This window comes from Lipotes vexillifer, unplaced genomic scaffold (assembly GCF_000442215.2).
Source record: "Lipotes vexillifer unplaced genomic scaffold, Lipotes_vexillifer_v1.1 scaffold189, whole genome shotgun sequence".
Classification (NCBI taxonomy): domain Eukaryota; kingdom Metazoa; phylum Chordata; class Mammalia; order Artiodactyla; family Lipotidae; genus Lipotes; species Lipotes vexillifer.
In genome coordinates, this window is record NW_006785816.1 from 1,543,951 (window position 1) to 1,557,548 (window position 13,598).

The following is a 13,598-nucleotide window of genomic DNA, read 5'->3' on the forward strand; positions in this document are numbered from 1 at the left end:
ATTTTGATCATGAAAACTGTACACTTTTGTCTTCTTCTATTCAACCAATAATATCCAGAGTAAGACCAAATCTGTATAAAAGAGGGGTAATAATATGCCCTGGTGGAAACGAAGGTGTTGTGGAAAGCAGTTCTTTTCACAGTCTAGATCTTAGATTCCTATCACATGTATGGCCTTATGCACTCTCAAAACTTAAAACAAGTGAAAACATTTGAATGAAAAATGAAAGGGCTGAGGCAACTCCAAAATATCATTCCTAATTATTTAGGGATTGCAAAATTCAGAGGGAGGCATGAGATAAGCTTCTGAAAAAGGATCACTGGAGGGAAAGAAATGTTTGTAGTAAAAACTAGCTGAAGCTATTATAGGCTATTGGACTGGAGTCTGGAAAAGGCACAAATGTTCAATCTGATCCCACTTTCTGTGTGGGTCAGGACATGGCTTGCAGTGAACGGAGCAAACCTACCAGCATGACAACGGCGGTGGCCTGCAAGCCAGTTAGCGCTTAACTGCACGGGCAGCAAATAAGACGCAGCACACTGTCCTGAGGCCAGTCCTGTGGGGCAAGTTAGCCAGAGGTTTCCTTTGAATGGCAGACCCACGCAATTAAATCGTATTCTCACTTCCAAGGGCTGAGCATTCCAAGTCAGAGCCAAGTCTGTACCACTTAAGCCCAAACTGTGTCAGAATTCAGTGGCAAGCAAACATTAGTGACAAAATAGACACAAATCCCTCACCGTAAGTGTTTGTAAAAGCCATTCACAATTTTAAGGCATCAACCATGACATCATCCTAGAGTTATTCTAATCATCTACTGATGGACCTCTTCTTATTCGCATTTCATCTTTGCCCTCACATGCAGCTGAACCCAAGTCAAAATTGTTATGTTCAATAGTACTTTTAACATACCACCATTCTCAAAGGCTTTAATGTCACCAAATCCCTTAAATCAAATTAAAAGATTTAATCATGGCTTTTAAAGTTCTCTGGAAGCCCCTGGTCCTCTTCTTCCACATCAGTTTCCATCTTGCTAACCAGCTAAGCCCAGCTCATTGGCATGGAATTACATGGAGAGCCACAAAAGCAGTTATCCCAGCTCTGGGAGTAAATCCTAAGGAAATCATGTAATACGTGGGGAAAGTATATACACAAATGGGCCAAACAATATTTATATCAGTGAAATGTTAGACACCAATGATTCATTATACAGTAGAAGAATTATTAAGAAAATTATGCTATGGGAATTCCCTGGCAGTCCAGTGGTTAGGACTCTGTGTTTCCACTGCAGGAGGCACTGGTTTCCATCCCTGGTCTGGGGGAACTAAGATCCTGCAAGACATGTGGTGCGACCAAAAAAAAAAAAAAGAAAAGAAAGAAAAAAGAAAAGTATGCTATATTGTCTTGATGGAATAATATAAAATTATTACAAACAACTTAAAGGGATGGGAAAACAGGCATGGGGAAATTGAAAAACAATAACAACAAAAACCTTGAGAGTGGACACTGGCAAAGGTAGGAAAGGTCTCCAGTCTTGCCATCTTTCATGGCACCTTGGTGAGTGAGTGAGATACAGCTCAGACAGGGCAGAGGGAGCCCTCGAAAAGGCACAGTCTGAAAGCGGAGGGCAAAACCTAGTTGCTCAGGACTCCGCCTGAGGAGACCTCCTTCCTCACCCTCCTGAACCCATTCTCAGACTACAAAAGAGTGGATTAAAAGCAACATCGGGGGCTTCGCTGGTGGCGCAGTGGTTGAAAGTCCGCCTGCTGATTCGGGGGACATGGGTTGGAGCCCCGGTTGCGGAGCAACTAAACCCGTGAGCCACCACTATTGCAGCCCACATGCCTAGAGCCTGTGCTCCGCAACAGAGAAGCCACCGCAATGAGAAGCCCACACACCACCATGCGCACAGCAAGGAAGACCCAATGCAGCCAATAAATAAATTTATTTAAAAAAAATTTACATACTATCAAAGCAAATGGAAGGCTTAAAGCGGACCACCCTACACATGTCCTTTTACTCCAGGGAGCAGCATGGCTCTGGGATCTCTCTACATGGCCAGGATGGGTTATAGAAAGGTTTTCCAGCTTTAACTCTGTTTTGAAGTGTTTTCACTTGTATTTCGCCTGTCACACTCCCCAAGGGTGTGAGCTCTGGTCCTGACCTTCTATATTCAGTGGCACCCCCAGAGCCCACTGGCATCAGGAGGAAGCTTCCTTCTCCTGATGAGCAGAGAAGCTGGTGCAAATGGAGAGCTTTCAGTCAAAGGGTGAGAGGACAGAAACACCACCTGGACCCTCAGAGAACAGTCTGACCAGGGTTCGAAGGAAAGTATTCCAGTGACCCCCAAATTCAAGGTACCTTAAGGATGGAAGAGGGCTTCAGAAATGAGAAGCCTCTGCAACCCAACCACCAACTCAAGGGTGTTGGGGAGGGAGAAGGGAGTGCAGGCCAAAAGCAGGCAAGGCTAGCTTAAGTCCTTGCACTCCTGGTCCACCGGGGTTAAGGGCCTTAGGATAGGCTCAAACTATGCAGCAGAAGTGCGGGGGCGGGGTGTCGTGTTAAGGAGTCCAAGCTGGTACCGCTCACTCCTCCACAGGGCAACAAATCAAGAGAAGAGTTGCTGAGGCAAGGAATAGCAACTTTATTTGGAAACCCAGCAGAGTGAAAAGATGGTGGACTAGTGTCCCAAAGAATCATCTTGCCCAGGTTTGGATGATTGTTTCTTTTATAGAACAAAGAGGGGGAAGTGAGAGGTAAAGTTTTTTGTTTTTTGTTTTCTGGTTTAATGGATGACCACAACAAAAGCAACAATGATTGCAATTACCAAACACGAAACACACTCACACTATGTCATAATATTGACATTCAGTCCAGGAATCCTCCACTGTAACAGCTCCTTTACTTTGCAGTGAAAATTGATTTGTATATTTTTTTGCCTCTGAGTCCTTGTGGGATTTTTTTTTTTATTCAAATAGAAAGTCACAAAAATTATAATCATCTTCATCAGTTCACTCAGTCCCATGTAATTATTTTTTTATCTTGATCTTTTGTTAGCACTTTTATGAATTCATCAGTTTTCCATTAGAGTTCTGAAAATGCTTATTCACTCAGTTCAGCAGTATAGTCAGTTACCAGAAACCTGTACCTGTCAGAGTCTTTTCCATGAATTCCTTGAAGATGTAACCCTTTTATAGGAACATATTTGCAAAAGCATCAGAGTACACCCAGAACTGTCTGTAAATGACAAAAGACTTAAAAATGACCACGGTTAAAGATTTGATGAAAGTTCCTAATAATGCAATTGACAAGGAAATTTAGTTATTTCTGAGATATACATTTTAAAGTAATAACTAGAATTATGACTTATAACATTATACCAGAACATATAAGAGGTAACGTTTTAAAAAAGAGAGAGAGAGAGAGAGAGAAGTTATTGCAAACATTTCCTGGTTCTGGCCAGACTCTGGAACGGATGTGTTACTTCCTTCTTTCCTGCAGCGATTCACAGGTGGCCCTAGTCCGGATGTTTCCTGTGAGCTTAAACAAATGTGTTTTAGCTTAACTTTCAGGCATGGGAGGCAGGGTTACCAGAGATGGGCCATCATGTGTACTTTAAGCTACAGGCAACAGCCCTTTAGTAATTAACTTGTAACAAAAGCAATAGAATACAAAGGTTAAAGTAAAAGATACAGATCCAGTGAGTCAGATTTGTTCTTCCCTATTACAGTGGGGGATGGAGGTGGGGTGGCGCCAGAGCGAAGGTCCCGCCCACTACCACAGCCTTTTCCACTCCTCCAAGCTACCAAGGTACCCAACTCTGCCCCCTTGCTCCCCAGCCCCTTTCACGGCCCTCGCTGTTAACCCCACCTTCCGCGAGCTCGGTAGTTCCTGTGCCTGCGCTACCACTTCCTCGCCGCCGTGTGGCCTGAGTTATCTCACTGCAAAATGAGGATAACAGTAGTAACTAAGGGAAAATTGTTACAAATATGCAGTGAGTTCAGTACATGTAAAACGCCTAAAAGAGTGCAGGATCTCAAAATGAACGTTCGAAATAAGTTAGCTGTTAATACTCTCCCCTTTGCTAATTCTTCGCCCCATCACTCCCTCCCAGGGATAAGGTGCATCCCTTCCCATCTCTCGCCCGCTCCTCCAAGCTATTTCCCGCCCCGCCCACCCGCGAGCGTCGTCCCGCTGCAGCACAGGGGATTGCGATGGGGACGAGGATGGGGCACGCGGCACACAGCCAAGTGCCCTGAGGATGGTCTGAGTGGAGAGCGGCGGGAGCTACCCGCAAGGAGCGAAACCGGCAGCGTGGAGACACTGGGCGGCGGGCACCCGGCGACGTCCAGTATGTCCGAGGGGCCCTGCCCGCGCCCTCCTAGCTCGGGCTCCCAGCGCCCAGCAGCCACCGCGCTGCAGGGGCCATCCTGGCTCTGGGGAGGCGGCTTCTCGGATCGAGTGCGGACGGCCGCAGGCCGAGGCGCAGAGCCCGGGCGCTGGGTGATACCACCGGCCCCGCTGGGCAAAGTGCACGTCCCTTCCTGGCGCTCCTTCGGGTGGCGAGGAGGGTTTTCGACCAGAGACCTGGGGAGTAAAAGAAGGGTCACCAGCTGGGGTCAGTCAGGCAGTGCGGCCAGAGGCGGGTAAGGCTGAAGAGAGGCGCTGGGAGCACTTTTGCGGAGAGCGGCTCGTTGGTCTAGGGGTATGATTCTCGCTTCGGGTGCGAGAGGTCCCGGGTTCAAATCCCGGACGAGCCCAGACCTTTTTCTGTCTACGCCTAAAATTTAAAAAACAGTTTCTTTTTCTCACACGGCTCATTTAAAGGCCGAAATGAAACTAGTCCGGTCCCTTGAGCTCGAATCTTGATCGTCTTCGTTTTAGGAAGTAAAGGATTGGATGAGATCAATTCGTTCAATATGTGGTCTTTGTACGTCTGAGGGCAAGGTATGAAAATGCTTGTACCATTTAAAACACACGTACTTGGAAAAGAGACAAGCCTCTTGCGGACTCCTGGGCACCCCTCGAACACTCCAAACGCGAGCAGGGGGCGCCGTGGATTAGCGGGACCAGGGTGATGGGGCGCGCTGTCCTCCTCCAGCGGTCGCTGTGCGTGCGGACATGCGCGGGCCTGGGCAAGTTTAAACCGCACCTGTAGGCAACCGAGATCGGAACTCAGTCCCTAACACACGCGCTCGACTCCGAAACTGGTAGGAATGGGGACAAGCGTTTTCAAAATATTATATGGTTAGCAAACTTTCTACGTTTTCATGTTACGTCTTTTAATGGTATTTGAACGTAAAGTGAGCTCTAAGTTCAAAAAGTCTCAATTTTGTATTTTCTACCAACGTGTATTTATTACATTTATGGATCTATTCTAAAATTAATTTCTTTAGAAATTATTAATTCCTGAAGAAAGAAAGAGGAGGGCTCGTCCGGGATTTGAACCCGGGACCTCTCGCACCCTAAGCGAGAATCATACCCCTAGACCAACGAGCCGTCGCGTTGTGCCGCTTCTCGTCATTATAAAAGGAGGAACTACTTAGTCCCGCGCCCCCAAGTGGTTATCTGTGTAATATGTTTATATCCTTCAGCTGTTTCGCGTTCTTGTGTTTTCGATTTTCTTTCTTTTCTCTCTTGACCTTTGAAAGTCAATGACAGAGAAAAAAACAACGGTGTCACTACCAGTGGCGTATTTATAATTCCATTTATATTTATGGCTGTTAAGTTGCAGTGAGTGTGTGGCAATATCCCTGTGGCAGGCGGATTCCAGATTCTCTCCCTTGCTGCGCTCAGGATGTTGCTCTTTCCAGTAGTAGTAAAATTGTCCGTTTCTTGCCTACACCTTTCATCCTAGTGTTCAAAGCACCACCTTTCCAACCTTGCAAATTACCATCACTGTGTTTTTACTCAAACCGTTTTCTTCAGCTGGAAAATCTGTCTCTCCCTCTCTTTTCCATAAATCCCAAACTCTGACCTTCACAGAAAAAGATCCTTTAACATATTAAAACCAATTTTATGTGGTATATGATTGGGTTGCAGTCTTGTCTCCTCTAATCATTATTTATTAGAGGACAAGACACCAACACTAACAGCAACACTGAATTCTACTGTATAATTGGCAACCAATTGTTATATAACTGGTGCCCAATATCTTTAACGCATGGCTTCTTTACTATATTTTGAATTATTAAATACTTAGTACTGAGGCTTATGCTGGCAAAACTGGTGCTCAGTGAATAATTTCTGAATGACCACAATTTGTTCCAAATCCCCTAAAAATACAAATTTTGGTATTTGGACAATCACTAATTGTGAGTTGCAACTTTAGCAAATAACTAACCAGATAGGAAACTACAAGTAGACAGGGTGACTATCCTGAACAGGCCTATTTGTTTATTCTATGTCATATAACATTCATTCTCCAGTTTATTCATTCATTTGATTGCTCATTCGTTCAACAAACATTTAGAAGCGCTATGTGCCAGACTCTGAGTTGTCAACTTTCTTCTTATGGTTTGACACGAGTAAATTGCATTTCTGGAGCTCTAACGTTCAGTCCCCACCCTTTGTTTTATTGGAAACTGTCCTAACTTGAGTCTTCAGTCCTCCTTAGGGCCCAAGGCAAGGAGAATAAGAATACCTTTTAAGATGTTCGTTAGTTCTAGATGCCAGCAGAGTTTATTCATCAGAACCTAACTGGAAAAAAATGTGCCCTGGACACTTAAGAAATTTCTATTTCTCCCAAGAATGAAGAAACTACAAAATATAACTCGTTAGGTAAAATAATGTAACCACTTCAGTTTTCTGGAAACCTCCATCTCTACAGTTACCAAGAGGTCTGTCGCTATGCTCACCTTTCCTACTTGAATTTACTACAGTTATTATCATTTTAGGGCTTTTTTTTTTTTCTTACTCCTACTTCTCTCTAGTGATTGAAAGGGTTTGTCTTTTACTCTGCAGGTGCCACTAGAGTATCACATTTGCCCTCCCAACCATGATACAGGAGGACTGACGGTAACGAAACTCAGGATATCAATTGCCCAACTCACAGTGAGAAATGTCTCTATCCTGGTGAGAGGAATGTCTGTGCTTTCTCTCCAGTGTACATTCTCCCCTCATAGGTGAAGCATAAGTAGTACATAGGTGGCAGCAGGGCACAGGGAGACAGAGGACCTTGAAGAACATTTTATTCCAGCCACAGTAAATGAAGAAGCCTGGTGACATATCCTTCTATACAGAACCCTAAAGACCCCATTACCCATGTTCCCCCAACTTGGTGCCCAGGGACACTCGAATTTTCAGATTTTCAGAAAGTTCCTAGAAAAATGCAACCCCTTTCCTGGACTGAGACATTCTCTCTGTAGAAATGTTAATGAAACTGATTTAGCGCTAGGTAAATCTTTCTCAGTGTGGCCTGGGATTCAGTTTTGACTCTATCTGATATTCATCAAATCTCAGTCATCCTGAAATGGCTTGCTATCACCACCCACAGATCACAGCATTCCATTTTCTTCTGGCAACAGATCTTAAAAAACAAGGAGGGAGAGAATGCCAGTGAGAGTACAGGGGGTGGAAGAGAATTCTACTACAGTCACAGAGATGTCGGAAATTTTGGTGCCTGACACCCTCTTCCTACTTATCCCATTAATTCCAGCTCTAGAAAATTCTGTCCATATATATTTGCCATCACTAGTTGCTCCTATCTGATCTCTATTAAGAGAAGACTTAACGCCCTGAGATGTTCCCAAGGCAAAACCCCTCCTTATTAGTGCATTTATTGTGCAGTGCGTGGAGCGGGAAGTCTTTGAGGCCAATGGATCTGCACATAGGTAACTATTATCAGACAAGACCCTGCACATGATTTTCCTTCTTACTGACTCTGTGGGGAAAATTCTCCCCAAGGAGCCCATTCTTTTTAGAGGCAAGGCAGCCCATTAAAAATGACTTTTCTCACCTAATGGAACGTCTTCAGTTGATTCTGACTGTATGCCTGGACTGACTGAGCTGGAAAGAGGAGTTTCCAGGAGGAAGGAGGTATCTGAAGAGGAGGTTTGTTGAGTGAGACCTTCAGGCTCACAATAGTGATTGAAATCCAAAGCTTTTGTTTGTTTGTTTGTTTTCCATTTACTATCTCTGCAGAAGAATAAGAAACTACAATACAAGGCCTATGGCTAAAACAACCTCACATGATTTTGTTTTTCTTTGTAACTTCTCTAGATCAATTCAATAAACATTCATTCTTCTATTCATTCAAGAAATATTTATTAAGTATCTACTGATGGTCTGATATTGTTTATCGTGGAAACACTTTGCTGCCCCAGCAGGCTCCGGTTTCACGGTAACCCTTCTGTTGCTTCCTTGGGCTCCAGACCTAGACATCTAACTGCCTTCTGATTGACCGTCTGGGTGTTCTCAGCTCTTTCAGCTGTGTTCAAGGCCCAGCTCATTAGCTTTCCTCACAGACCAGGTTCTCTTCCTGGGTTTTTAGTCTTTAGTTAACTGGTAGCATCATTCACCACTCTGGCTAGAAATTGGAGGTCACATCTGTCTTTGATTAGACTTCCCATCTAATTTATACCCAGTCCTGTCATTCCTTTTGTGAAATGTTTCTGCAGTCCTCGTCGTCCTCTCCACCATCACTGCCAACAACTTATCTCATGCTCTCTTCACTCTTGCCTTGTCCGTTGCAGGAGTCATCCTTTTAAAACACAGATCTGAACTTGTCACTTCCCTCTCATCACTCCCCACTGCCTATATGATAAAGACAACCCCAGGCTCTTCAAAATATTACCACAGCCTACTTTTCCAGCATTCTCTCTTTCCCCTCTTTCACTCACTCCCCCTGAAGTTCCAAACCACACAGGATTAACCCACTATTCCTTGCACCTGATACTGCTTTCTTGTTTCTGAGTCTGCTTTTCCTGTTTCTCTCTGGTGAAAATTTATTCAGCCTTTAAAATCCACCTCAAATGCTACATCCTCTGTGCATCTTTTCCAGACACCTCACAGGCCAGTGGTTCTCAGAAGAGGGAGGTAGCTGTATTGAGGTACATCACAGTCAGTGGAGAAGCTTTTAACATAACATGTGTCTTTGAGAACTACTGTCCCTGTTGGCCTTACGGTTTCTCCTTTGTTCGACCTTCTCTTCAAGCATTGAAAAAGTTTTAGTTCAGTAGCTGCTTGCTACACTGACTGGTAGACTCTGTGCTTCTTGAGAGTAAAGTCTAGGTATTCTACATCTACAGCACATAGTAATTGCTCACTTAATGCATTTGTATTCTTCCCAACCTATGACATTCCAGAAACACTTCATGAGGGTCTTGCTGAGAGAGAAATAGGGTGAAATGGTTCTTTTCCTTTTATAGTTTTCCCTCGCTAGTGCTAAAGTAATTATTACGAGTTTGCTGAACTATAAGGGTAGCAGGCTAAAATAGCTAAAATATCAGGAAGGGTGTTCATAAGGTTGACTTGAGACAAAACCCTGAAATGAGGGGCTGCATTTGGGTGCTCTCATCATGCTCTTCTTCCACTCTCATCCTAATTGTCTAATACTTGTTTCCTTCTCTCACACTATTGGCCTCCCATCTGGATTTTTTCCTTTTCTTCCTTCACCCTCATTTTTCTTGTGCTCCTGTCCTTCCGTTTCTCCCTTTTGTGGGCGGTTCTCATAAGGACTCTTCCAAACACTTTCCAGAATTTATTGGGCAACCAGTAAGTGGCAGACACCGTTCTGGGCCAAGGTAGCCAAGTGGAGCCGGCTCAGAACGGCACTTCAGAGTCTGGGTGGGGAACTTGACAATTTTTATTGACAAATCGAGGGCTATTTTGTTTACAAAAGCAAAACAAACAAAACCCCATTCATCTGTGCTCCACGTAGTAGGAAAGAGTTCCCCGTTCCCAACCCTTCTTAAGCCAGAACAGGGGTCTCCTAAGAGGAGATTCAGACAAGATGGAGACTTCTTTTTAAGCTAGTAGATTTCTCAATATGCACACATAAATCATGTGATCCAGGCAAAGGACAGGCCTTGGAGACAGGACAAGGGGAGAGATGTGTTCTATCTGAACGACTGAATCAGAAGTCTCTCCCCATCGTAGCCCTCGTTCTTTTTTTTTTTTTTTTTAATTTTGTAAACGAACTGCTTCTTTTCCTTTAGGTGAGGCTCAGAGAAACCGGGAAAAGCTGAAACAGGCGAAGACAGACAATGAATAGATCTGGAGGACTGGACCCTTAGAGAGGCAGAGGAGACACTGGCAGGGGGGGCGGGCGGGCCAGGACAGACCAGCAGACAGCCACGCAGGCAAGCAGGCAGGCAGAGGGCTTGGCGGCGGTCGCCTCGGACAGCCGGGGACCTCCAGCGCCGGAATAAGGAGCCTGGGTGGGACCGAAAAGGCGGGACCCCGCTTGCAGAGAGGGAGTGATGGACAGTCGGTGCCTTCCAATCGAGTCCTTCAAAGTGCGCGGGGCAGGCCAATGAGCGGACAGCTGGGGCCGGCGCGGGGCCGAGGTCTGGGCGGAGGGCTGGCTGGCAGCGGCTGGGGCCGCGAGCGGGGATCGCGGCGTGGAGGTGCTAGCAGACGCGGGCGGCGGCGAGTCCGGAGTCCCCGGGCCGGAGCTGAGCTAACCGCAGTGGGGACCGGGGCCCAGAGCCGCGGCGGCTGCGGCCGGAGGACGATGGCAGCGCCCGCCGGGGCCGGGGCACTGATTGCATTCCCAGACCGCAGGCGCTGGCTGTGGTCGGTGCTTGCGGTGGCGCTCGGGCTCTGTGAGTGAAGCCGGGATGGCGGGGGCGGCGGGGCCAGGTGGCGGGCCCTGCGCGCGCTGGGCGCCGAGGTGGGGAGGGGGCGCGGCCTGCACGCCCCGGGGCCCGGGGAACGGAGCCGGTGGGCCCCGCGACGGGCTGGAGAGGCGCGGAGCCTCTTTCTTCTTCCTGGATCCCTGCGTGTGGAGGAGACAGGGAGAACTCCCTACCTTGCTCATTCCTGGGGGGCTGTCTGGGGAGCGGGCCCGGCGGGAGGCCGCATTGCGCCCTCGCTGAGTCGCCCACCGTCTCCGCCTGGCGACTCTGGGTCGCCCAGGCCCGCTTGTGATTCCGGTTCAGGAACCCGGGCTTCTGGTGTTCTCCACCTTTGGGAGGTGGCGGAAGGTTGCAGGGTTTTCATTTGTAGGGCCTTTGTTGATTGTTTCCCTTTTAAGCGACTGTTTTGTTTTACCTTGTTAGTTCCATTTCCAGTGCTCTCCAGCCCATTTTTTAAGCCTCTGAGATAGAAGGGTCCCGGAGTCTCATTTGTCTCATCTCTGTCCATCTGCAGAGCACCAGGAAGAAATTTACATTACTTCTGTGTTAGGATGCAAAGAGCTGGGAATACCACTGGAGTGACCTGGCTTAAAAGAGTTTGGTCCAATCCATGATAACTACAGTCATAGTCACCGTAGTTTGACAAGACATAGGACATTAAAAGGCTCATTTTTCTTTAAAAAAAAAAAAAAATCACGTTTTTTTCCTTGCCAGATTTCATGAGTGAGCCATAAAGTAAACCTCAGGCTGGATTTATTGAATTGGATGAGTTGCTTTACGGACATCTGCAGTGGTGTCTGCCACAGGACTTTTTTTGTGTGTGTTGTTCAAAGCAGAGTACTTGTTGCTGTCTCAGAATGTGGTTAAGTAATGGTTATAAAGGGAGCCAACTCCTAAAAAACCACGGAGACTTGTTCATTTCTTTTGTTTTGCAAAATGTCAGTTGCATGACAGTATCTGAACATGAGTATACTCAGTAATTACTTTCATGGAAAAGTTCTTAATGTAATCTTTGGAGCCAGGAAAAATACCGTTTAATGAATGATTCCAGGAGCTGTAAAGTATAAACGTAAAAGTCCCCCCACCCTCTGGAGGTTGATAGATGAATATGTACTTTGTATATATAAGACAATCCACTCTGTATAAATGTCTCTCCTGAGGGGGAAAAAAAGGGTTAAAAAGCATGGGGTTTTTTTGGTGGTGGTGGTGGTGGTGGTGGTGATGGTAATATTCATCTTTTAAGTGAAGGAGTAGGAAATAGCTTAAAACTAAGGTGTATCAGAAATCTTGTGTGTTCAGACAGAATTATTATGCATGAGAGGCAGACACCCAACTTTACTGAGGACAAAAGCAGTCAGATTAATCTTAATTAAACTCAAGGTATTAAAAAGTAGCAGAACTGAAAAACTGAATATTAATGGATACTAATACAAAAAGATCATCAGAATTACATCTATACACACCTTGGACATACGTAGCTCTTCCGTAATGAAAGAAGAATGCTGATACATGAAAGTCAGCAGCTGATGTTACTGGTTAATTTAAGAAAACGATTGAATGTTTCTTCTTTCAAGCTACCTTTTCTTGTCATGAATAACTGTACATAGCAGTTCATGTTTGACAGAAAGACTTCTCAAGTTTGATCTAGATATAGTTATTCAGCAAACATTTACTAAGCATTTTTTAAGTATTAAGCACCAAAAGTATTCTAGGAAGGACAGTCCCTAACCTCACATAATTTATCGTTCAGTGGGAGAAACAAAGTGTGATAAACAATATGGGAAGTCTTTCATTAATGGTTTGCTGTGAGAGCACTAAGGAGAGTCATCATCTCAGACCGAAGTTCAGGCTGGTAGAGAAAGGGATGCTTAAGCTAAGTAGGTGTTGGCAGAAAACAGTATAGGCAGAGTCATGAATGAACCTGTTGGTAGGTCAGTGTCGTGAGAGGTTGGAGTGTGTATAGGAGAGATGGTGGGAATTGAGGCAGGAGAGCCAGCCAGAGGCACTAACTCCTAAAGGACCTTGTTTGCCATTCATAAGGCTGAATTTTATGCTAAGGGCTGTGGGGAGCCTGTGAAGGATTTCTGTGTCTATCGAGATGTGAAGTGTGGGATAGAATGGTGTGAGGCTGAAGAAACCAGAGGGTTATTGTAGCAATCCAGAGGAGGAGGATTGAAGACCCGAATTAAAGCAGTGGGATATGAAGAGAGAACATATCCATGAGCTTGTTAGAAAGTGAATTTGGTGGGGCTTGGAAGTCAATTTGACGTGGACTTGAAAGAGAGGAGTGTAAGATGATCCTAAGGTTTTGAGCTTGGAAAGCTGGGCATAGTTTTGGAAAGTAGGGCTTTTCGCAGATGAAGATTATGGATGAGGGGAAAGGAGTGTTGGAAGAAGAGGATGGTAAAATTACTTTCAGATGTGCTGAGTTTAAGATGCTGCTGATATATCTCAGTAGAAATGGGACATTTGGGTAGATAGTTTTAGAGGTGAGGAGAAAGTTCTGGTAGGAAATAGAGAGCTGGGAGGCTTTATGCGGGTAGTAGTTAAAGCTATGGATTGCTTGGATGAGGTCAGCAAGGAAGAGTGTATTGAAGGAAATAGCAGAAGGCCAAGGACAGAGTCTTGGGGTATACAGAGCCTGACAAGGAGGCTCGTTGAGTAAATGAAGAGCCCGAAGAGTGTGGTGTCTTGGAAACTGAGAGAGAGTGAAGTTTTTTTTTTTTTTTTTTACATCTTTATTGGAGTATAATTGCTTTACAGTGGTGTGTTAGTTTCTGCTTTATAACCAAGTGAATCAGT

At 45.4% G+C, this 13,598-nt stretch overlaps 1 protein-coding gene and 2 non-coding genes across 4 annotated transcripts in view; 2 read left to right on the forward strand and 1 right to left on the reverse strand.

Annotated features, from left to right (window-relative positions):
• Positions 1-4,685: 4,685 nt before the first annotated feature.
• Positions 4,686-4,757, forward strand: TRNAP-CGG (transfer RNA proline (anticodon CGG)). The gene has a single exon. It is a non-coding gene; the product is annotated as a tRNA-Pro (tRNA).
• Positions 4,758-5,424: 667 nt separating this feature from the next.
• Positions 5,425-5,496, reverse strand: TRNAP-AGG (transfer RNA proline (anticodon AGG)). The gene has a single exon. It is a non-coding gene; the product is annotated as a tRNA-Pro (tRNA).
• A 5,029-nt stretch (positions 5,497-10,525) lies between these two features.
• MPZL1 (myelin protein zero like 1) overlaps positions 10,526-13,598 on the forward strand; it is a 60,069-nt gene continuing 56,996 nt past the window's right edge. The window contains exon 1 of one of the 2 annotated variants that reach the window (XM_007458097.1): positions 10,526-10,763. In XM_007458097.1, the coding sequence (XP_007458159.1) occupies positions 10,673-10,763 (91 nt within the window). In that variant the 5' untranslated portion in view covers positions 10,526-10,672. The remainder of the gene's footprint in view (positions 10,764-13,598) is intronic. The other variant, XM_007458098.1, reaches the window with a different exon arrangement.